The 25,735-nt window shown below is 42.3% G+C and overlaps 1 protein-coding gene across 1 annotated transcript; it reads left to right on the top strand.

Moving 5' to 3' along the window:
- Positions 1–1,804: 1,804 nt before the first annotated feature.
- On the top strand, positions 1,805–25,733 carry tbrg1 (transforming growth factor beta regulator 1). The gene is made up of 28 exons (XM_023961739.2): positions 1,805–1,955; positions 2,396–2,652; positions 2,754–2,902; positions 2,993–3,118; positions 4,912–5,073; positions 5,164–5,278; positions 5,350–5,492; positions 5,577–5,733; positions 6,113–6,216; positions 6,297–6,405; positions 7,882–7,917; positions 9,596–9,707; positions 10,104–10,347; positions 13,026–13,432; positions 20,686–21,041; positions 21,214–21,271; positions 21,357–21,439; positions 21,513–21,549; positions 21,741–21,803; positions 21,885–22,121; positions 22,201–22,271; positions 22,346–22,587; positions 22,669–22,805; positions 22,875–23,021; positions 23,128–23,225; positions 24,601–24,711; positions 24,997–25,142; positions 25,472–25,733. Exons 1-28 carry the CDS (start codon positions 1,827–1,829, stop codon positions 25,558–25,560), a joined length of 4,125 nt encoding a protein of 1,374 aa, XP_023817507.2. The 5' UTR covers positions 1,805–1,826; the 3' UTR covers positions 25,561–25,733.
- The last annotated feature ends 2 nt before the right edge of the window (positions 25,734–25,735 follow it).

The raw sequence follows: 25,735 nt of genomic DNA, 5'->3' as shown, positions 1-25,735 counted from the left end.
CCGCTCTGCAGAAACTATGTCATAGAAAACGACAAATGTTTTTATTTTTATGTAGGCTAAGAAATAATAATCACAATTTAAAGACCACTGAACAATTTTACAATAAATTGAAAGTTGATCAGAGTGTGACTTTAAATTATCGTAACATTTTTAGGTAGTTCTTTTTTACATTAAATTGAACATTTTTATTTTTAAACATCCAAGCATTGATTCTTTTTAGCTTAATTTTGGCTATTTAGTTAATAAAAAAAACGCGACAAAATTACTTAAATTGCTATGTAAACCTTTTTTTACATTGTTTCTTTTCAGACTTTTTTTATGTTCATGCACTCTTGCACAGGACTGAATCCATGGACCCTGGGAACAATATTAGAGTTAGCCTTTGATTTTTTTAGGCTTTCAATGCTGTTCATCCATCATTGCTGATGGGGAAGGTAAAGCTGGAAGGTGAAGATCAGCAAACATACAAATTTGCTTCACATTTCTGTCAGATGTATGTGAAAAAAGAGGTCAAGATGGTACCATTTCTTTTCGGGTACATAGAAGAATATAGGACTGTAGAGTTCATTAAAGATGGAGAGCAAACACAGGTAGCTGTTAAGAATCTCTATAGCTTTACATAATTTCTTATGCACTTGTGCCACCAAAGACATACTATGGTATGAAGAACAGTCGGCAGCTTTTTGGGGGGGGGGGGGGGGGGGGGGGGGGGTTTGCAAAGTGTAAAATTAGGGGTAGATATGTAGGTTTAGTTTTTTTTCCTTCAGTTTTTACAGCCACTGTAGATGCCATCTATTTTCTAAACCATATAATTTGCCACTCTGTGCAACACACTGTAATTTTACACAAAAATGCATTTTGCAATCATCAGCAGACGCCACCGTGATCAAAAGTGTGAAAGACTTAATGTGATGTTTAGAGTATTTCTTTTAAAAATCGTTGTTTTCTGTTGTTTTTTTTTTAGTTGTTGTTTGGTTTTTAGATTTCATCTGATCTCTGGCCACACAGATGATACACGACTACACCCTCTAGCACGGTTTTAAAGTGAAACAGCAAATTCCTGCTTTGCTGCTGAAACTCTTGAATAAAACTCATGCAGTTAAAAAAGAATCCTGAAAACCTTGAATACAACCTGATGGGGGAAAAAACTACATTCCTGTTCTTTAGAAGTGGAAAACATGGTTGAAATATCATTGTATCCCTTGTTCTATCTTAGATGACCCCACCCTTACATTGACGTGTTCTTCCTACCATGACAAAGGTGGATAAAGGTGGAAAGATTTCATGCAATCCATGGACACCAGTGAAGATCACAAATCATTGAAGAAAAAAGGTTCAGAGCACTGTCTAGTGGGTCTAGATGACCCCACTCCCAATGCTAAAGTGCCTAGGATAGCACAAGGGATACAGAAGAGGTTAACACTGTACAATAGAATACATGTTGATCATGGGTAAAGGGAAAAGTAGAGCTGCTTTTAGCAGAATGACCTAAAATGTTCCAAGATATTTATCTTTTTATCCTTCAGTCTGTTTTGCTAACAAGGCTGAGGATAGGTTTGTGCACACAAACTCTTGCAGGTTTGAACCTGTCCACTTAGCTATTTCTTTCCCACCTTTCTGTACTAAATTCTATACTGTGCAACATGCCATGCAAACATCATAACTGATGCAGACAGAAATCCCAGACAAAAATGCATTTTTTACAGGGCTTCAAACCGCAAGAACCTCTTAAAATCAGGACGGCTGCAATCTGGTGTAAACTCCCTGAATCTGTGATTCACGTGATCAGCCAGAAGCGCCATCCCATAAAGGCGAAGCCTTGTGAGATGAACACTGGAAGCATGGGGCTGCTGTGGATACCTGTCTTGAGCTCTCTGGTGTTTGTGAAAATCTCCTGGACTCGACCAATTGATGGGAATCAACATCTCAAGCCTGAGGATGTGGAGCTGGCTGAGGTTTGTGCTAACTGCCAAATTAGAAGAGAATAATTTATAAAAACGTATTAATTTTATATTAAACTAAATAAATTTAAATTTTATTGATTTTTTAAAAATTATTAAATTTAGGAGAAAAAAATCTCGTAGATTTACAACTTTATTCACGTAATTTAACAGTTATGACTTTTTTTTTCGTAAATTTACAACTTAAAAGTCATAATTAAAAAGAAAAAGTTGTTGGTAAACTGGCCCTAAAACTCAGTCATAGTGACTTATTTAATTGTATTTTTATTTTATTCTATTGTATTAATTGTGTCCCTTTTTAAAATGTGTTGTTGTAATTTGGCAAAAATGAATCTTCTGTTTTGTTTTAAACCTTTGTGTTACTAAGCTTTAATCTATGATAGCAGACAAAATAAACACAATTTAGAGTTATGACGTACGATGTGTTTCAACAGATCTACCTCAAGACATTCTACGGTCTGAAGCAAACAGACAGAGGAGACCGATTTCCACAGAGGAGGACTAGGTCTGTATCAGCTATGGAGATGAAGATCAGAGAAATGCAAAACTTTTTTGGCCTCAGAGAAACTGGAGGTTTGGACTCTTCCACTCTGAGTGTCATGAAGCTGCCCAGATGTGGAGTTCCAGATGTGGAGAACTTCGGTTTTTACCCCTTCAAGCCTAAGTGGAAGAATCACAACGTCACATACAAGTGAGGTCACATCTGCCAACGCTTTAATCTGACACGACAGAGAAGTGTTTGGTAATCCTGAATGCATCATCTGTGCGTTTGTCTTTTTCACCACAATGCAGGATTGCAAAATACACTCCGGACATGAGCAAAGAGGATGTGGAAAAAGCTTTTCACTCAGCTCTGAAAATGTGGAGGGAAGCAGCTCCGCTCAGGTTCACACAAGTCACCAGTGGGAGCGCTGATATTGTACTCACCTTTGCCCGAAAAAGTAAATTTAAGCACATTTCTATGGCGCACCTGTTGGGTTGGTGTATACAGTCATTTCTAGTGTTACAAAGCCTCTCTCTCGCTGCTGCAGCTCACGGAGATTTCTTCCCCTTTGATGGACCTGGCGGTGTGCTCGCTCACGCCTTTCAGCCGGGAGAAAGAATGGGGGGGGATGTGCACTTTGATGAAGATGAGACGTGGACGGCAGGAAACCAAGGTTAGTGTTTTTTTGTAGTCTGGAGAAAAACACAAACCAAACACAAACTTTAACTCACAATACCTCAGCATTTCTTTTTACTTTTCTATGGTTACCCTGTAAAGACCCCCTCCAATGAAAAAGGTGTTTTGGTGGTTTTAACGTGTTCTTGCAGCTTTTTTTTTCAATGATGGGGAACATTTTTAAAGAAAATGAAACTTAAAAGTGTGTTTTATTTTTTAATATAGTATTTCTTCATTCAAATCATAGTCAATAAAAAAATGCTGTTTGAAAAAGCTTAATACGTTGAACCTGCGATCGACAGGCCACCAGCTCCCTGCTCCACTCCATCCTGATGCATCTACTTGAAGATGACTAGATTCATTAGCGTCTTTGTTTTCCTCTTCTGAGCTGGAAACTGGATCAGAACTGGATGGCTGGATGGCTCTGATGTTGCTCGTCCATTTTTGTTGCACTGCTAATATTAGTCAGCGATTGTGAGAGGCTGGAAGCTAGCGGGGGAGAGTGGAAGCAGGTGGATGATGGGAAATGAGCGCAGGCTTACTCCACACCAACAGTCAGGTGAATTTTTAATGAACTTATGAAACGACTCAGGTTTTTTAACTGGGGCTAAAAATCATACATAAAGGAGCACTGGGGACGCCTTAAAAAATAAATCAGAAAATGATTGGAGTTGGACTTTAAAGAGGATGGGGAAACCTAGTTTGTGTTGAGCTGGTTAAAAAGCTAGCTTTTCAGCCATCTAGTCTGATCATTAAAATGTATTTAAAGGACCAAACACAAAGAAAAAATAAACCAGACAGTTGTTGGAAATATCCGATGAGACCTCTCTTGAATGCTGGATTTATTGGTCGTCTGTAAATAAAAGATAAAGCTCCAGTTTGAGGATTGTTAAATCTATATGCCGTGGTGCAGTGGTAGGGCGGTCGACCTCTGATCGAAAGACTGTAGGTTCAAAGTGTCCTTGGCCAAGACACTGAACCCCACCTTGCCTCTGGTGGAAGATTGACACCAGTGGTTAGCAGAGAAGTAGCCATGAATGGGAGAATGGATTAATGGATGAATGGGTGAACGGGTGAATGGATGAACGGGTGAATGGATGAACGGGTGAATGGATGAATGGATGAATGGATGAACGGATGAATGGATGAACAGGTGAATGGATGAACGGGTGAACGGGTGAACGGGCGAATAGATTAATGGATGAATGTCTGAATGGATGAACGGGTGAATGGATGAACGGGTGAATGGATGAATGGATGAACGGATGAATGGATGAACGGGTGAATGGATGAACGGATGAATGGGTGAATGGATGAATGGATTTATGGATGAATGTCTGAATGGATGAACGGGTGAATGGATTTATGGATGAACGGGTGAATGGATGAACGGGTGAATGGATGAATGTAAAGCACGTTGGGCCTTCGAGGAAGGTAGAAGCGCTATACAAGTATACGCTATTTACCATATACAGATAAAAAGGCTTTAAAAACCACAGTGCAAACATTTTTATTCCCGAGGTGAAGCTAGGCTGTTTTTCTTTAAAGTTTATAAAGGCTGACTTGCTTCAAGTGGTTACCTGGTGAAGTGATCCGCCTCTAGTTACCTTTGATTTCAAAGCTGCTTCAAACTGGAGGTCAGAATGTCTTGGCTCCGTGGTTTTCAGTGTACCATAATACAACCTTGTACCTTTAGCTACTGTTGCCATGAGCTCTACATGAAGTTTCCATATTAACGAAACTGTTTTATCCAGGTCCTTTATGATTTGATGTCATATGACTGTCTTTCAGGTTACAACCTGTTTGCTGTTGCAGCTCATGAGATCGGTCACTCGCTGGGCTTGTCTCACTCAAAAGACCGCAGCGCCATCATGTATCCAAACTACCGGTATCACAGCAGCACCCAGCACGCTCTGTCCAAAGATGACATGCTTGGGATTCAAATGCTCTATGGTAACCGTGAACTCCCCACTCCAAAAAGCAAAAGGGAAAAACTCTTTCCTTATTAAAAACGTTTAAATAAATATTATTTCTGTTTTTCAGGAAAACCCAACCAAAAAGTGGAAATTCAGTCAACTGCACCGCAAAATTGTGATCCTGACTTTTCTTTTGATGCAGCTGCCATTATTGACGATTCTATAGTTCTGTTAAAAAACAGGTATTCTGCAGTCCTTCAGAACGCCAACCGAGATGATTTTCCATTGGTAGCTTCTGTCTTTTCTTTTGAAGGCACATGTGGATGAGAACAATAAACGGCTCTTACTGGAATCAGCTGACCGAAGGCCTCATCAAGACGTATTTACCTGGAATAAATGATCGTATCGATGCAGCTTATGACATTCCTTCCAAAGGAGAGGCGTACATATTCACCGGTAGAGTGTGCAAAGTGTCACTCGGGCCTTATTGGTTTGAGACTTCTGCATTGGCCTTGTGTGAGAAAATGCATTTCTTTTTAGGCCAAAAGTACTGGGTGGTTGAAAAACTAAAGTCAAGAAGCCGCGTTGGCTCTATCCAGGATTACGGCTTCCCCTCAAGAGTCACGCACATTGACGCCGCCGTGCACATCAGCGAACAAGGAAAAACTGTGTTCTTTACTGGACCGTTTTATTACAGGTAACAACAGAAGCAGTACAATATTTTAAATTCAATGTTTACTGTAAAATAAAGCAAAAATATCAAGTAGCTGAGCTGCCATTGCCACAAATTTTATAATAACAGTAACATCTAGAAAACGAGATGTTTCATCCCAAAGGGCCAATCCACCTTTATACACCGTCAATAAAAGAAATGATTAATTTGCTTACTTTTTGTAAAATGATTTTTTTAAATCCATTGAGACAGTTTGATTCTTTTTTAATAGTTGCTTAGCTGCAAAGAACTTTGCCATATAAGTGTATTAAAAAGAGAAGGAAACTAGGTACAAAAAGTAATTACTGGTGTGGCTGCACTTTTTCACAATACCGACATTTTCTGACCTTTAATCCAAAACCAGATTTGATGAGGTCAAGAGGCAGTTGGAATATAGCTACCCCAGACTCATCCAGAGAAACTCGCGCGGACTTCCAAGACGAGTGGATGCGGCTTTCAGGATACACGGTAAAAATTAAAGAAAGGGCGTTTGTGTGGAGTCAACCTGAACAGGAAAACCAATGTTGACATCTGCTTTCTGATTTCAGGTAGCATCTTTCTCCTGAGTGGGCCAAAATCCTACCAGTATGACTTGAAACAGAAACGGGTGGTGAAGATTATTCCTGGAAACTCCTGGCTGGGATGCAGACTTAAATAGTTGTATTAACAGTGAACTTTTTGAGTATATTTTGAAGCTGCTAATTAAGCTGAGCATGAATATTGTCTTTGAATGAATACATAGCTAAACATTTCTTTTCAAAATGTTTTTGTCATTTCTGTGTCAATATTATGTTGTTTTTTCTTCAAAACATGTTTTCTTAAACATTGTGTCTTAAAACAGGCCTTTCCAATAAATAAAAAAAACTGCCTTTTTCAAAGAGTGAAGTTCAAAAGCTGCACAAAGAGCAAGAAAAGGATGTGGGGAAAAGTTTTTCTTTTTTCTTTTTCTTTTCCCATGACTCTGTAGAACTGTGAAGATGATTTAAAATACATTTGTATTTTTTTATACACGTTGCACTGCATCTCCAGGAAACCATAAGCACCAACGGATGAAATCCATGTGTTACTGCTTATTCACAATGTTACTGCTATATTATGTGTTTATCAACGTGTGATTTTGGTCGTCCATGTCGTTTTCCTTCTGTATGCCTGGGAAACTGGAGAAAATTGAGACCCAGTCTCTGCTTGATGGCATTCTAGTTATTTTTATCAACTAAATCTTGTTTGTAAATTTTCACACTCTTGAATAATGTCATGGTGCCTCTGTCAGCTTTCCTCCCCCTCCCCTCTCTGCTTGGCTCCTGATGATTCCCAGCTGTGTCCACTCACCTCATCATGACCAGACCTACGTAAGGAGATCCAGAACCAGTATTCATCGCCAGTGTGTTGCCCCTGATGGTGCATAACCTGATCCTTCGTCTAGTTTAGTCCAAGTGTTCATGTTCACGTCTAACTTTTGTATTGCCCCGCCTTCAGGGCATTTTGACCACCAGTGGACAGCTGAGTCACCGGATTACCTGAGCCACAGAACCTCTTGGAACACCAAGAACCTCCAGCCTCGCCTCGAGCCATCGCTGACCTCCAGCCTCGCCACGAGCCAACTCCGACCACCAGCCTAGCCTCAAGCCATAAATACCTCAAGCTACTTCCAGCTACTTCACCCGCTGCTCTCCAGCCTCCAGCCACATCAAGAACTCAAGCAACTCAGAATATCATTAAAACTTGACTTACCAACTTCATCACCTTGTGTTTTCCTCACGGGTTCCAGCGCAGGGCCTGCCTCGCCTAGCTTGCAATGACTAAACGAATTTGCAAAACTCCAGACCCAGCTGACCCGGAAGGACTTCGGCTCGCAGTTAACCAGCAGGGTATCATGCTCGAACGCCAAGCAGATGCCTTAACTCGAATGGCCGCCGCTAATCATTAACTCCCTTCGCAATAAAGCGCTACAATGGGCTCAAGCATACATTTCGGCCAACCCCATTTCTATACTGTCCTATGATCGCTTCATCAGTGAGTTCCGGTTAATTTTTGATCAGCCCCGCAAACAGGAAGAAGACACCCGAAAACTGCTAAGCCTTAAGCAATGCAATCGTTCGATAAGCGATCATGTGATTGACTTCCGCATCCTAGCGGTAGAAGCCGGCTGGCCCGATCAAGCTTTGAAAGGTGTCTTTTATAAATCTTTAAATGAACCTATTAAAGATCGCCTTTGGACCCAACCAGAAGCCACCACATATGAAGAACTTGTAACCGCTGCCCTCCGTTCTGATATCCGGCTTCGGGAGCGGCTCAATGAGTGCAAACAATCTAACAATACCACAGCCACCTCCGCTACTCTTAACTCACCTCCTCGCTCTCAGATCATTCATCCTCCCAAGTCATTAGAGGAACCTATGCAAACAGGACACTCCAAACTATCCGCTGAAGAACGACAAAAGCGTCGCGAAGAAGGCTTGTGCTTCTATTGTGGCAAACATGGACATTTAGTAAATCAGTGCCCAATTCATTTAAACTCCCGAATCCCCCGTTAGGAGGCAGGCTATGGGCGGGTGTTTCTGTGCGTCACACAGACTCTGTTTTTTTTTCTTACCTGTCAAGATCTGTTTTAATTCAGAAGTTCATAGTTTGCAGACCTTCATAGACTCCGGTGCAGAACAAAGCCTGATAGATTTCGATCTCGTCTCCAAACTCTCTCTACCGACAGAACAGTTAGATACTCCCATCGAAGCCTCTGGTCTAGGGGATCAACATCTTTCCCGCTTAACCCACCATACCAAATCTTTAACTATACTTTTTTTTTTCCTTAGACCAGTCCTTCTAGGGCGCGATGCGATGCCAGAGGCGCGCAGTAGTAGCGGTGCATGGAGAAAAAAATCTATTATTTCACAGAGTTTGTACCAGCCGGAAACCTGTGAATTGCCGTGCCTAAAACTGCGCGCTCCCGTCTCTGAGAAAGAGTGCGCAGTTGCGGGGACGGGATGTGTGAGGAAGAAAGGCGGGGGGGGGGGGGGGGGTTGTGGGCACAGTCAGCAAGGTGAATCGCGCAGGGATTGTAAAAACGTAAAACCTGCTGCCCGTCACTCACTGCAGCATGTCAGTGTGTGTTTGGCTCCGTATCTGCATGTGAGCAGTCTTTCTCACAACAGAACATTCGGACCAACCTAAGATCACGTTTAATATCTCAACGCCTGCATGAAGCAGAAACTCACCACGTATCAACCAGACTAGACAATCAGCAAAACTACTACGAGAAATACTCATCATTTATTAGCAACAGCATAACAATGTTATTAAAAATAATCCACAGATTTATTGTACTTTAAAAGTGTTTAAATTACATCAAATGCACATATTTATTTGTATATTTAGTTTTAAACATCGTTGCTTACTGACTTGGACTGGGTGGGTGTTGGGCCACGTTAAAAAGTTCTGGAGTTCATTGAACGCATCAAGCAGAGATCTGATTGGCCCTCAGTTCTGTCGCTCAGCCTGTTGTTAGGTAGTTTGGACCAATGGGGTTCAGCTATGGGCCGAATAAGGGAAATGGGAGGGTTGGAGCGGGAGCAGGGGAATATAAACTAGGGAGAAGAGCTCTTGTCTCGGCGGGAGAGATTCAGGAGTTGCTGAATTAATTGTACGGCGTTTGTTGCGGTCTGCAGTAACCAGAATAAAGAACCTTAAAAGAGGTTAAGTCTCCATGCATCAGTGTGGGAAAGGGACACTACATTATTGTATGGCTCTTTCGAAATTACATTTCAAAATATGTGGCGTTTATGGCTCTCTTGGCCAAAAAGGTTCCCGACCCCTGTCCTAGAGGAACTCTGTTTGTCCTATCTTCCCTCAGATCCGAGGTCATTTCTTGGGGACATGCCTCTAAGGTGTCCTGTCACGGCGGGGTTCATCGGACTATCAACCTCATCCGTAAGAGGTTTTACTGGCACTCTCTGGAGAAAGACGTGAGTACATTGGGGCCTATACCAGCTGCGCCCGCTCAAAGACTTTGAACTCTGCTCCAGCTGGACTACTCCAACCACTACCCACTCCTAGCCGCCCCTAGTCTCACTTCACTGTTGATTTTGTCACTGGTCTGCCACCCTCTCATAGTAAAACTGTCATTTTCCGACTTCCGGAATGCCGGCATAGAGGAGACACGCTCAGTCTGAAGCTCCTGCACTCGGTTCACTAAAAACTCCACAAACTTGAAAAAAAACAACACAAAAGAAGATATGAGTGGAGGAAACACGCTGCGGAAAAGCCAAAGAAAAAAAAAAGAAGTGAACGAGCTGACCGAACCAGAAAATATTGAGCACGAAGAAGCGGTCAGCGAAGCTAACTCGGACAACGAAAACCAGCGAAGCCACAGCGACACAAAGCTAATGCTAGACGGGCTAGCAAAAATTAGCGCTCAGATCCATGACTTGGACACAGAGCTGCGAGGGACAAAGAACGAACTGAAACAGGAAATATCTTCCCTCAGGCAAGATATGGACCGACAGTTCAAGGAGCACCACAACACGCTGGAAAGTCAAAAAGCAGACCTAGCTGAAGCCCAGACATGCATCGCAACTTTGGAGGAGAGCAACATGGAGGCGAACGGTGAGCTAAAAACAATGCAAAAACAGATGCAACTTCTGCGGGACAAAGTTACGGAATCTGAAGCCAGAGCCCGGAGAAATAACATCAGAATCTTCGGGCTACCAGAAGAAGTTGAAGGGGGCTCAGTTATAACTTATCTAAACGATTTGTTTAAAAAAGAGCTTCTCATACCGGCGGACTTTGATCTTCAGATGCAGCACGCACACAGAACCCCCCCGATGAAACCCAAAGCAGGCCAGCGCCCGAGGCATGTAGTGGTCAATTTCTTAATCTATAATCTGTAACAGGATAAACACATTTTTACCTGACATTATTGATGAGGACCAGACGGGATTTATAAAAAGTCGCCAGACACACGATAACATTAGAAGAACCTTACATATAACTGAAAGAGCCCAAAGAGAACATATAAGTACAGTTCTCTTAAGTATTGACGCGGAAAAAGCTTTTGACTGCGTTAATTGGGAATTTTTATTCTTAGTCTTAGAAAAAATGGGATTTAATAACAAATCGGTTGAAATTATAAAAACAATATATTCACAACCAACGGCTAAAATTAGAATAAACGGGAATTTAACAGGAACATTTAAATTGGAAAGATCGACTAGGCAGGGTTGTGGACTCTCCCCGACTCTGTTTGCTCTTTTTATTGAGCCTCTGGCGCAGGCAATCCGAGAAAAACCTGAAATTAAAGGAGTTTCAATGAATGGCGTTGAACATAAAATAGGATTGTTTGCTGATGACTTAATAGCGTACCTCGAACAACCAGAATCATCAATTCCACAGTTTATGAAACTGTTGGGAACATTTGAAAATTTATCGGGATATAAAATAAAGATTTCAAAAACTCAGACTCTAACATTCAACTATGTTCCCTCTGAATACATTAGAAACAACTTTAAATTCAATTGGAATATGAAAAGTATTAAATACCTAGGAGTAGAAATAACACAAGACTTTCAACATATAAACATTAAAAATTATTCAGAAGTACAAGACAAGATAAAAAAAGACATAGAAAGATGGTCAACACTCCCACTAGATTTCAGCTCTAGAATCGAAATAGTGAAAATGAATATATTGCCGCGGTTTTTATTTTTATTTCAAGCTCTACCAGCACAGGTCTCCAACACCCAATTTGCAACGTGGGACAAAACAATATCCAGATTCATATGGGACAATAAAAGATCCAGAATAAAATACGGCACCCTCCAGCTTCCAAAGAACAAAGGAGGTATGGCATTACCAAAGCTGAAAGAATACTACATAGCCTCACAATTACGGTACTTATGCTGTTGGTGTAACCCCCATTATACTGGAAAATGGAAAAATTTTGAATGTGAAACTTTACAAGAACCTATTCAAAACATTATTGGTGATAAAGAGTTATATGAAACAAAGAAAAGGCATTTAGATCCCATAACAAATCATACACTGGTTCAAACTACTCCAAAAATACAAAATCTTAAATAGTGCAAAAAAATTAAAATGGGTAGCATATGACAGGCAATTTAAACCAGCAGAATATGATCAGACCTTTAAATATTGGACTACAAAAGGAATAACAGCATGGTGCTTGCTAGAAAAGGACGGACAGCTGGAGAGTTTTGAGAACTTGACTAAACAATTTCACCTTGAAAAACAGGATTTTTTTCAGATACTTACAAATGAGAAACTACCATAAGAAAGCAATAGAGAGCGACTCCTCTGGGGATGAAGGCGGGATAGTTCACACAATAACAAAGACATATAAAGACAACAATACTAAATTGATTAGTATGCTATATAAATCATTGATGGAATATGATGAAAACACAACTTTGAAAGTAAAAGATAACTGGGAAAGAGAACTAAACATAAGGATAACTGAACAGAACTGGTTAGATATGTGGAAACACCACCATACCACCACTGGATCCCGAACGTGGAGAGAGTTTGCCTGGAAAAACCTTATTAGATTTTTCATAACACCTAAACTGAAGAACAAACATTTGAAAACAAATCAGAGCTGTTGGCGCGGATGTGGAGAAATAAATGTTGACCACTCTCATGTATTTTGGAAGTGTCAGAATGTAACAGGATTTTGGAAGATGCTGGGCGATCTCACATGCAAAGTGCTGGGATACAAAATTCCTTTGTTGCCAGAACTGTTTTATCTGTACATGTTTTCAGGAAACTTAATCCACCAAAGTGACAAATATTTATTTAAAGTTATGTCACTAGCCGCCAAAAAAACAATAACCAGAAACTGGGGCACTACGGAGATCCCTTCAAAGGAGCAATGGACTTCAACAATCAACAACATGCATTCAATGGAATTAATAACATACAGGCTGAAGCTGCAAGAGGCACAATTACACCGAAAGTGGAAAAAATGGACACTGTACAACAGATAGATATATGAAACACCTAGACTTGACCTTTTTCTTTTCTCTCTTTTTTTTTGTGATGTTTGAACTTTGTGTTCATGTAACAAAAACTAATAAAAATAAAATTATAAAAAAAAACTGTCATTTTCCCCGTTATTGACCGGTTTTCTAAGATGGCTCTTTTTACTCCCCCTCCTCAACTACCCACCGCGACTGAAACCGCTAACACCCTGGTCAACTTTGTGTTCCATCACCATGGCATCCTGTCAGATATTGTATCTGACCGGGGACCCCAATTTGTCTCGCAAGTCTGGAAGGCCTTTTGCTCCGCCCTCGGAGCATCGTCTGGCTATCACCCTCAGTCCAACGGCCAAGCAGAGAGGGCCAATCAGGAGCTGGAGGCGGCCCTCCATTGTCTGGCGTCACAAAATCACAAGGACTGGTCCCAGTTTCTGGTTTGGATTGAGTACGCTCACAACGCTCATCCATTCTCCGCTACTGGGGTGTCTCGGTTCGAAACCGCCCTCGGGTACCTACCACCTCTGTTTCCGTCCCAGGAATTCGATTTGGCGGTGCCGTCTGTCCAACAACACCTCCAGCGTTGCCAACGCGTCTGGCGCCAGACCAAGGATGCTCTCCACCGCACCAAGGAGAGCAACTGCCGCATCGCCAATCGACACAGGGTGGTGGGACCCACTAAGCAGCCTGGACAGAAGGTCTGGCTCTCGGCACGGAACATCCCCCTCCAAGATCATCAATCCTTCCTGAGTCTGTCTTAAACTCCCGGCGGCTCTCAAGGTACACCCTTCATTCCATGTCTCACTAATCATACCTGTTATGGACAGTCCTCTGTGCCCACCGTCTGCTTCCCCTCCAGCCGCCCGTGTCATCGACGGCGCCCCCGCCTTCACGGTTAGCCAGGTATTGGATGTCCGGGTGCCAGTTCCTGGTTGTTAGATCCAAAACTAATCCAACATTTCTCAATTATATGCATGCCGAAAGAAAGGAAGCAGACTCGAGGAATTCCTTTCACGTGGAGAGCAAAGTAAAGCTTGTACTCAGACAAGCTCTGAGTTTTGCAAAGCTCTGCTCCCACCTTTATTAGAATCTGGGTGTTTCCTAACACACAACATGTGACATTTATGTCTAAAGGGTAAGGGATAGAAACATACACACACACACACACACATATGGTTTACATAAGTTAGGAAACCAATCTGAACATTTCTTGACAGGAAGCAAATCAAAACATCCCTTGTGATCATTTGTTCACCGCTGTAGGTTAGGCCGATTTATTGCACATTCAAGGTGAACAGCTGTCGCCGGGTCAATACAAAATCATTTACTGCATTCCCAGGATCACGTTCCTCGCAGAAAAACAATGAACACATTTTATTATATATGATAACACAACAGTACAGAAGTTCTGAGTAAATATGGGATAATGTATGTACAAATTTATTTTAACACTGGTCGACTGGCAGGGTTAAGGTCCTGAGGAGCGGTCCTGGATCTCCCGCTCCCTCATCCTGGACCCCTTCCTGATCGAAGACTTTTACCTGGCCCACCCGGAAGTGGTTGCTTGGCTTCTGATGATTCCCAGCTGTGTCCACTCACCTCATCAGCGACCAGTCCTACATAAGGAGATCCAGAACCAGCATTCATCGCCAGTTCAGTGCCCCTGATGGTGCATAACCTCGTCTCTCGTCTAGTTTAGTCCAAGTGTTCATGTTCACGTCTAACTTTTGTATTGCCCCGCCTTCAGGACATTCTGACCACGAGTGGACAGCTGAGTCACCGGATTACCTGAGCCACAGAACCTCTTGGAACACCAAGAACCTCCAGCCTCGCCTCGAGCCATCGCTGACCTCCAGCCTCGCCACAAGCCAACTCCGACCACCAGCCTCGGGTGAGGGGGTGGGGGGTCTAGCCTGCGATGCGCCTTGGGGGGGGCTACTTGGCAGTGGCCCCCCTCCTATGGTTGCCGTATGGAGTGGGCCCCCCCTCTTTCGGTTTTATTTGCACCTTAGACATGTAGGGTCCTTGGTAGGGGGGGTGCTTGGACATCACTGCAAGCAAGCAGCAGATGTCCTCCTGGCACCCTACCCGCCAATTTTAACCGCACCTTAGACATTTAGGGCCCCTTGGTGTGGAGGGTGAGGGGACATCACTGTGAGTAATCAGGAGATGTCCCCTTAGTGCCCTACTCGCCAATTTTAACTGCACCCCCCTTAGTACACACACCCCTCCCCCTTCAATATATACATTCAAACATAAACACACACACATGCACACAAACACCCTCTCAAACACCCATACACGCACACACATTTTACAAGGAAGGTGGGACCTGGGTCCATCTGTCCCCTACCCCTTCCCTGGTGGGGGGTGCGGGCCCCTTGGCGATGGCGGCCGTGTCCCTTGGGTGCCGGCTCCCTGGGCCCGGCGGTGCTCTCTCCGCACGGTGGGGGGGGTTCATATTACACCTGAGCCGGGGGTGTTCGTGTCCCTGGGGGGTGGGTCCTGGTCCTTGCCCCTGGGCGCTGGACCCCGCCAAACTTCCAACATGGCCGAGCCTGGTCGGGCCATATTTATAACACCCCTTGTGGGCCGCCCTTTTTTCCCCGGGGTTCCCCCCTACTGGGCGGGGGCGGCGGGCCCCTGCCTTGCTCCTACCTGGACCAACCGTGGGCCGGGTGGGTGGCTGCCTGTAGTGCGGAGCGGGTCTCCCTTGGGTGGTCCTGGTCGTACCTGGGGTCGGGGCGGGGGGATGCCCGGAACTCCTGGGTGGTGGTGGGGTGCTCGTCTGGGGCTGTGGGCATCCCTCTCCGGTGGGGCCCTGCGTTGGGCTCTTCCGGCGCGGCGGCGGGGCTGCTTTCCTGGCTGGGCTGGGGCGGCGCTCTCTTTCCCTCCGCGCCTCCCTGCTCTCTGGCTCTGGGGGCCTCGCGGCGGTCCTGCTGGCCCTAGCCTGGGTGGCGGTCTTGGTCGCCCGGGGGGCGGTTGTTCCCTGCCTGTTCCCGTATGGCGTTGGGGGAATTCCGGCTGCCGCTGCTGCTGCGGCGGGGGTCTGGGTGTTGGGGTGGCTGGGCGCTCCTCCTCCTTCTTTTCACATTCCACCATCCATTTTAGAAGAACATAAACACTCACTTGAGCACAGGTGTTAGCTCACCTTTGCACTAATAGTTTGCATGATTGAATGAATGAAAGATTTCACACTAGTTGGTTTAAAGGCATAGGTATGCGTTCGTGAACACTATCTGTTTTGTGTGCATGTTGACATGTGGACATTTTTGCGGCTAGCAGGTGTGTTGATAATATTTGAGTGTGTGTGAACAGGCCCCGCCCTTTTTGTACCACATTTGAACCGTACCATAATGATTAACAACCAGTAAACTTGTTGCTTTATGCTGCTTCATGATCTTACCCCCCTTCCCCTCCTATTATCACCCTCCTACCCCCCCCTCTCTCCAACGTCCCTCTCTCTTCTTCCCCTCTTTCCTTTTCCGTCCGGTCCAACACCAAAGATTTTCAAACATGATTGAAATTAATAAAGTTTGGCCTCAATTACAAAAGGGGTTTATTCAGACATACCTTTGGTTTGTCTGAAGATTAATAACCCCTCTTGTTAAAATAAAATATGTCCAACACAAGAGGCCCTCAGCTCTCATCTGTTTGCCTAGCTGTTGGACAGGACAAGTTTAAAAAAAAAAAAAAAAAAAAAAAAAAACTTGACTCACCAACTTACTCACCTTGTGTTTTCCCTCAGGGTTCCAGCGCCTGGGTCTGCCTCGCCTAGCTTGCAATGAAAGATAATTTGGTTTTAAAAATAAAATACATAAAAATATGAGAACTCTAAGTGAGGAGCCAAAAACAAGAACAATCAAAATGCCCTAAATAAAACTTGTAATGCATTACATCTTCTGAGTGGAAGATTGCAGGTTCAATTCCTGCCTTGCCTGCCCATGTGTCAAATTGTCCTTGGACAAGACACTGAACCACACAGGTGGTTGAACAGCTTAGCTGGCTGTGTGTAGGACTGTCACACAGGAAAATGAGCTAAAATCCAGAGTGGGTCCTCAGGCAAGACCCTCCCAGTGCCTTGAAAACACAGGCTTGTGTCAGGAAGGGCATCCGGCATAAAAAAAAAGTCTCTGTCAAACTTCCTGTTTGAATCAGTGAACAGTAGCATTTTTAGGTACGGGCAGTACTAACGGTTGCCCGGGGCGCCAATTCAAAGGGGGTGCCGGCTGAACACTTGGATAGGGTTTTCCATATCTGTTATATCACGGTGTCTGGAACGGCCTGAAACCAGCAAAACAGCGCCCCCTGGACGCGCCGTGCTCAGCTGGCAGGAGCGCGGGAAGCGTTCCTTTTGGCTTAGAAAGCACCGGAAAAGCATGTAAAGAAAGAGTGGAGGGGTGGAGGGAACCAGTTCAACTGTGGGTCTCTCCCAAATTAAGTGGACAGATGAGGTAGTAAGGTGGTTGCGGGGTGTACTTCATAAAATATTTTATAGATTAGTCATACCATGTGACATTCTATAACCTACATTTTAATACAGGTATTTACAATTCTGCATTTTCTGTCAATTTTTGTGTGCCCAAAAAAAATAGGGAACCCAAAACAATGAGGTCACCAAGGGGAAAATTGGCTTAGTTGAGGATTTTGGTGAGGACGTCTATTGTCAAGCGGCAAAACGCCAGAGAGGCGGACAAAAAAAGGTCAAAGCCATCTGCTGCCCCATTTAGAAGAAAATAAAAGAAGAGGAGAAGTGAGATAAAGAACAGGATTTCTCCTCATAGCTAGGAATGCATGATTTTTTAGTGCTTCCTGCCACAATGACTTCAACAACCAAAACTATATATATATTATGAGGTGGTTGATGACTAAAACTGAAGTAGGTCTAAATATTGCAGCTGACATTGTTGTTTTTTTAATGCTTTTATTTTCTTCTAAAACTTGTGTGTGTCCAAATGTTTGGTCTGTACTGTACGTGCTGTGGCAACCCCTCAGGGGAGAAGCCAAAAGGTGAAAATAAATAACTAAAACAATAATGCACTGATATTTATGAAATCATAGAGACTGAGTTTATTGAAAAGGATTGTTTGGCATAACTACTTTTTTAAATTATTATTTTATTCATTTATTTATTTTTTCGTTTGGCCTAACTAATGTGTGGTGTTTATCTGAAGTCAAAGAAAAACCCACAATCGACTCAGCTCAAAGGGGCTTCACCTTTATGGTATACAAGCTCAGTTTGCTACACTCTGATTTTGTCTGCACGTTGGTCTAAACCTGGTATCTTCTCTTAGATGCAAGTTCATCAATTTCTGGGTCAGGCTCTGACCTGAGGAAAACCTCAGGACAGAGTGAAGGTGTTCATGTTGGGAACTGGTGGGGTTTTGAAGAATCCAAGCGCGGACATGTGGCGATCTGTCCTGAAATGTCTGATTAGTCTGGCAGGCTGTGGCTTCTCCTGGAGAGCTCCTCCTCTCCTGAGGTCTCCTGTGAGAGTCACAGCCACATTCAATCCTCATTAGGTTCCTATTTACGGCAGTGGCTCTCAAACTTTTTCTCTTGTTCGCCCCTTTGGAGGAAGAAAAATGTTCATTCCCCTGCGCCCCCACACCATGAAAAACTGTGATAAAGTAAGCCAAAAACATTTATACTTAATACCATATACCATAATCTTAAAGATTCCTGCTGCTAGAAACCAGAAAAATTAAATAAATGATCATTCACTTTGTAAGGACAACATTGGACCATGTTTTTTTTTTTCAGAACACAAGTGACATACAGCAAAGAACAATAAACTATTCATCAATTGTTCAAAGTAAATGCCAGGCGGGATACAAAAACAAAATAAAGTTATATTTTATAATAGAGCTGAGCAAAACATTCTAATTGCTTTTTTGTTTGTACTGGGGGAACTGGAATGTAAGTAAAATCTAATTTGGTCTAGAAAATTCACAAAATTGGGAGCTTTATTGCTAAATTTAGTTTCGTGAATATAATACTTGGTTAATAAAATCAGGAGATTTATTAAATAAAAATGAGACAAAAATGTATAATCATAATTAACTCAACCAAATCAGATATGCTTCCATGTTAATGTAAATAAAGTAAATACATTTTAGTTTTTATCAGATTTGTTAATTTGTCCCATATTTTTTCATTGTACTTATAAGTCCAAAAAAAAAGCCTCAATGTTTCCTCAAACTGAAAACAGAAAGAACAATTTTTAGTAGTATCCTTTTTCAGCATTTGCACATACTGATTTGTTGGATAAAACCAATGAATGATCTTGAGTAAAATATCTTTAACTTTGTTGTTTATAAGATTTTTGTTTGGCAGAAGCCCAAACTTTTCCCAACAAATTTGACCATGAAGTGACGACCAGAAAGTTATGGCTATAGGGATTCCAGCTGAAACAGTTTTTGGACGGCTTTGTTTCGATTTCTTAAAGTTGAGAAACAGAGTTTTCCTGACAGCAGTTTCCGTCACGTGAAGCTGTAGTTGGGGAGTAGATGAAGTAGGAGATCCTCTATAAAGATAGGTGAGGTGGAGGGAAACAACTGAAAAACCAACTGAAAAGTCCTTCACAGAAACAGGGATCTTGTAGAACTGAATACATTCAGTGTAGTGTAGAGTTGACCCTGTTGATTGAATAATGGACTAATCTGAGATTATGATCAATTGGATAAAGATAATTTTGTTTCTGTAAAGAATATATCTAAATTAAATTCCACAGAGCTTGGGTTTTTCAGAAACTGTCTGATCCAATTAATTTTAAAAGTCATATTTATGGTACGGAAATCAAGGAAGTTCAGACCCCCACCAGTATAATAATTCAATAGAACATATTACAATATTGAAGCTATGTGCAAAAAGAAACACATTTCTTTTAATGGCTGCTATATGTCTGCTTTGTGCCACACATCGTAGAACGTAGAACGAAAGCAGAATGCCCCCAGCCGTCTGCCCCATCAGTGGATGCTCCCTCTCCACACCCAGCAGAATTCAGGGAGTGTCTGTGCTGTAAACCTCATCCTCAGGGTGGAGTCTGACGTGATTTCAATGACCTGATCGTCGTCAGCAGATGCTGCTATGGTAAATGGGTGTCTCAGCCAGTCGTACTGTTGTCTGGGAAATATTTGAGAAAGAATCCTAAATCTATTTTTTTTCTTTCTTTTTCTTCCTTTTTTTAAGGGTAAATTTGTTATTTACTTTTGGACTTATTGTTGACTTATTATTGATTTATTCTTATCATTTATTATTATTATTGAATTATTATTGATTGTTTATTATTATTATTATTGATCTATTTTTATTATTATAATTATTGACTTATTCTGTGTATATATTGTTATTATTTATTATTATTATTGACTTCCTATTGACTTGTTGTTGGGCTTTCCTAAATAATTTAAATTACATGTCAAAAAAGGTCTAAAACTTCTACATGTTTAAAAATTATATTAAAAAATTCTTTGTAATAATTGTTTTTTGTAAAAGTCCTGCAACTATGATATATATATATATATATATATATATATATATATATATATATATATATATATATATATATATATATATATATATATATATATATATATATATATATGATAAATTATATGAAAGCTACCTCACCGTCGGGGCAGGCTTCCCAAGCGGGCTTGTCTCCTCTAGCGATAAAACTCACTGGATAAAACTCGTTGAGGAATACCACATGTTTTCATTTATTTTGTTAATCGTTCAACTTCTGAACCGGATATCCTGTATGTGCGGTACAAACAAAAATATCCTCCCTTCTTGTTTCTATAATGTCTTTAAACAATCAATCTTTGCTTTAAATAAAAAAAACATATTCATTAAAATGTAATGTATTGTATCTAAAATAAAATGTATTTTAGTTTAGATATGATTTGCTAATATTTGAAAACACTGAAAAAACATTCCACGACTGTAGCGTAACAAAGGTTCCGCCTGTGGACGGAAGATAAAAGTGGGGAACAAATACAAACAGGTATTCATTTTTTCTTATTATTTTCTCTATTATCGCGTTTATTTGTGCAAAATAACCAATCTCTTTTTAATAAACTTGGTTTATTTTCATGAAACACAAGATACGTCACGACCGAAAGCCAGCTCGACCTTAAATGTACAGTTTTGTTTTAGGACGGAGGCTTATCCTTCCTTGTCTTTCATGGAATCACTCAACACCTTCGAGTCCGAGATGGAGACAGACGGCCAGGGAAGCTATGCGCTGTTTCCAGCTTTGGAAAGCATTGCGAGCCTGTCTGGAGCTGCGGAAACCCTCGAGAGGTTGTTAATAAGCAAAACAAAGCAGCCTTTTTTAATTCAAGCACGTCTTCTGTTAAAGAAGATGAAGAAAACCGGAAAAGCTGAGGCATATGTTTACCTGCAAGCGTTGTTCTTTTTTTAATGTTTACATTGACGCTGGATCATGTAACCTTTTCTTTTCTTCTGTTTTTAGTGAACCCGCGAATGAAATAGCCGAGAAACCAAACCTCACTTGGCTTGATGCTGCTCAGGTATTAAGCCTGCGTTTTAATTTGAAAATCCTTTATTGTTTCTTTTAGGTTGTTTTACTGGTTTCCTGTCTTTTCTTCCACGCAGATCGTCCTGGAGGAAGCTGGACGCCCCATGCACATAAAAGAAATCAAACAGAGAATCATCGACAGGGGGCTCGTTCAATCCAAGTACGTCAATCATTTTGTGTTATATTGATTGACAGTTGGTTCAAATAAAAACACTAAAACGTTTTCTTTACAGTGCAAAATCAAGCCTGGAAGCTGTGATGTATCGTGAGGTTAGGAAATGCATTATTAGTGTGCTTTTTGTATTTAGGTCACACAGTTTTACCTTTTGTTCATCATTTAAAAAGACAGTAGATCTGAGACTGCGCTATAAGTATATGTGTCCTCTGATGCCTTCAAGACACACATTTTGAAAAAGAAAACAAAGTTTTTTTCTGCTTGATGCATTCAACTTTCATTTCAGACTCAAAAAGGCAGCAGGAGGTTTAAGAGGATTGAAAACAGGAACGGAGTCTTTGCCTTACTGGTGAGTTTTCTGAGGCAGTGCTGCTCTTTGATGCTACGTTGGTAATTCACCTTTATGTGTTTTGTTTTTGAAATCCCAAAGACTGATGAAGAGCGGCAGCAGGCTCTGCAGGCCTTCACTTCCCAAGCTTTCCTGGGATCGCCGCAGACGAGTGCCACGTCCAGCTCGGGCTCTGGTGCCTCCGTGGCGGCCTATCCGGCGCTCTCCGCGTCTTCTGAGCACAGACCCAAGATGAAGAGAGGTCTGCGGAAAACCCAGAGCGAGAAGTACAGGCTCAAGTACTTGAGGCTACGCAAAGCTGCGCGGGCCATGATATTTGTAAGAGCACAGCTGCAATAAAAACTGCCATTAAAAAGACCAAAAATTCCAAAAGTTGCTGTTTTTTTTAAATCCTCAGGAAAACGCAGCTCTCTGCGATGAAGTCGCTCACATTGAGGAGAAGTTCCTGAGAGCAAAGGAGGAGCGCAAGTACAGGAAGTCCCTAAAACTTCTCTATTCTGTGTATTTTAAACACCTTCCCCAACAATCTTCTTCTGTGTCAGGTTCTTGTTGAAGACGCTGCTCCAGTACCAGTCTGTGCCAGAGGGGGACATCCTCCCAACACCCACCTCCAGCTCGCTTCCACCGGCGCCGTCCGTGGCGTTGTCCTCCGGTGCTTCTGGGCCTTCAGGTCTGACCACGACCCACAGCTTCATGTCGTCTGCGTCGACCGGAGAAGAAGCGCTGCTCAAGAAACCCAAAAAGGAAAGAAAGGAGCGAGGAAGAGAAAACGGAAGAGAGGAAGGTGGTTGATTGAAGCACGGGCCTTTTGTGCGGCGTGGTGTAGACGGGTCGTCTGAGACGGTTCTGAAACGGCGTTTTTCAGGTCCAAGAAAAATGTCAAAGAAGAGGAAGCTGGCAGATGGGTCGCGGCGGCTGGTGCAGACCATTCCTCTGGATTCGTCAGGTCGCCCCGTCTTTCCCATCGTCCTCGGGGGTTTAACGGTGTACAGTCTGGGAGAGGTAACCATTTCAGAGGTTCTTGGTCTTTTTGTTCAAAGTCAAATGGTCAAACTCCCGAACGCCTTCCAGATCATCACAGACAGAGCCTTGTTCCACGATGAGTGTGCCATCTACCCCGTGGGCTTCTGCAGCACTCGCATCTATGCCAGCATGAAGAACCCCGAGCAGCAGTGTCTCTACACCTGCCAGATCAAGGACGGGGGGGCGGGTCCTCAGGTAGACGCAGTCTTGTTGCCTCTAGGAGACTTCTCTAAAGTTTAGACAATGTTTGTAACACGAGATGAAATAAGTGTCATTGAAGATTCTTCATCCCCATCTTTAGTTTGAGATTGTGCCTGAAGAAGATCCGCAGAACGCCATCGTGGCGTCCTCCGCTCTGATGTGCCATTCCAATTTACTCAAAGCCGTTGCATCTAACAGGTAAAATGACATCTGTGGGAACCTCGGGGTTCTCTGAGCACTGAGCCACCGTAGAAGCCAAAGTCTTCCAGTCCTTTAGAAAAGTGTTTTACAACCAGTGTGCTGCGGGAGATGGTCAGGTGTGCCGTGGGAAAATTACCCTCATTAAATGATCTAAAAAAAAACATTTCCCATCTCCAGGAAATCAGCTCTTTGTTCATCCAAACAGGGCCAGATAAAACACTGAGTAGTTAGGAATATGAACGACCATAAAATACTTTTTTCTTTGTGTTTATTTGATTCTATTAAAGACATTTTGATAAGAATGACGGTACCGCGATTTAGCCACAGTTTCAGCTGCTTGTGGAAAAGTCTTTAACTGTCTCCACCAATCATTCTTGGAGGCTTAATCACATGTCATCAGTCTGACCAATCAGAAGTGGTTAAAGTCTTCACTTCCTTGTTCAGATTCTGCTCATAAAGTCTCTCAGTTCCAACAAAAATACCAGCTAAAGCTCGTCTTTAGCGGTGTAGCTTTCCCCAGAATCTGGTGTCAGACGTGGAACAAGTGAACAAAACAATGAAGCTCAGAGAAACGATCTGCTGCAGTTTTGGTACTACATCTCCCATGAGGCATTGGGTTAAGGTGACAGCGTCTCAGCGTACAATGAGTCTTTCTTGTTAAACGTCTTGAAACCAAAACGAACACACATCAAACAGTTTTTAAATCTTTTAACTTAACTTTTATTACATCTTTTAGCAAAAACAGCTGCAGCTTCCAGCTTTTTCTGCCACAATCATCACAAAAATGCATGTGAGATTGTGGAAGGGCTGTAGATCAATACAGACTATGAGTTTCTCCTTTTTTTTTAATTTTTGGATGCTTTTTCAAGGTTGAACTGTGCCGTGGCTCAAAAGAGGTGTAAAAACACTGGTGTAGGGTCCTCCTCAGACGGTGGATGGGATCCCCGGCCATCGTCACAACCGGCTCACAGAGAGCAGTTTGATCAACCTAACAATCTCTTTGTGAGATTTGAAGAGTGTCCTTACAAACTGAAGAAAAGAAGAAATGCAAATCTGAAATAAATGACACAATGCGCTCATGCTTCCTCTGTGTTTCATTCCCTTTATTGTCTTAATTAGTGTTTTGTTCCATAAATGCCTTTTAAAATGAGCCCATAGTGCAGTTTGACTAAAAACAAGTCAAATTACGGCTTGATGAGAGGTGGCCTATGACCTTTAACCTGACCTTAAGCAACATCTATGGAATTTGTTTCAAGGTTTTTTCCAGCTACAACCTGATATGTTCAACGCCTTCACTGTATTTAAAGTACAAGACATTGGATCTGCAGCCAAACCATTTCCGTATTTCTCACCAGAATTCTCTTTCTCGTAGCTCCAAGCCTGTTGCTCCAGTCGTCCCATCGGGGGCAGACTTCTTTGGCTTCTCTCATCCCACCATCCAGAACCTCATCCAGAGTTGTCCTGGAGCTCGCAAATGCAACACGTAAATGCAGCTTAGGCAGTAACTATCGATTTTCCACCCAAAAAAAACATTGTGTATGCTTTTTTTCTCAAATTTTCTTTCAAAGTAAATTAGTGATTTTCCAATAGACTAGCTTGTACATGAATTGCTTCTGTTTGTTTTCTATTTTCCATTTTTGCTTGTGGGATAAAACGTCCTTTTTTTGTGCATCTAACAGAACAACTGATGTGTGTAAATGATGTGAAACTACCGTTTCACTCGCTACGTAACTTTCTGTAACTGTTTGCTTCGACTCGATTCTCTCAGCTACAGGTGGATTCGTTTTGATGTGTGTCGTCCCGGCGACGGCCAGGTGCCTCACAGCCTGTCGGAGGACGACGCCTCCGTCAACTTTGAAGCTTTCCTCAGACATCAGAGCTTTGATGTGAACATCAAGACAGAGCTCACCTCGGGTGACTTTCACCTTCTTTGAAAGACTTACTCCAATGAAAATGGTGTTTCTAACGTTGCATTTTTCTCAAGAAAATTAGGATTAAGACTCTTATTTCTAAGTATCTCTTCATTGAAATTGTTGTGAATCGTCAATGAATTGCCAGTGACCCGCTGCTCTGCAGAAACTGTTCTAGAAAACGACAGGATTTTTGATTTGAGCTCATTATAATGCTTTGAAAATGGATGGAAAGACGATTTTGAAAACAGAGAACTTTGTCTTAGACTCCTCCAGGTTTTCTGGAGAATAGCTGACTATCAAGATCAACTTTGGTTTTCTGTCTTTTCTTAGGCCAGACATCCCAGTCTCCGGGTTTTTCCCATCAGCGCCAGCTCACCTCGCCCAGCATGAAGCCTTCAGCCTCTTATTTCAGCTCCTGAGGGTCACAGCAGCCACACATTCCAGCGTCTCTTCCTGTCAACCCAATATTAAAACGGGTTGTTTGAGAAACGCCACTCATTTTGTAACTGGATTGTAGAAAAATTTACGTTTATTGCCATGATTATAACTGAACTTCAGTATGTAAATAATAAAATACCCTCCTGGAAGAAAAAT

This window comes from Oryzias latipes, chromosome 13 (genome assembly GCF_053564925.1).
Source record: "Oryzias latipes strain Hd-rR chromosome 13, Olatipes_Hd-rR_3.1".
Lineage (NCBI taxonomy): Eukaryota > Metazoa > Chordata > Actinopteri > Beloniformes > Adrianichthyidae > Oryzias > Oryzias latipes.
Note: the sequence above shows the minus strand (reverse complement) of the source record. Positions and strands in the feature narration are given on the sequence as shown.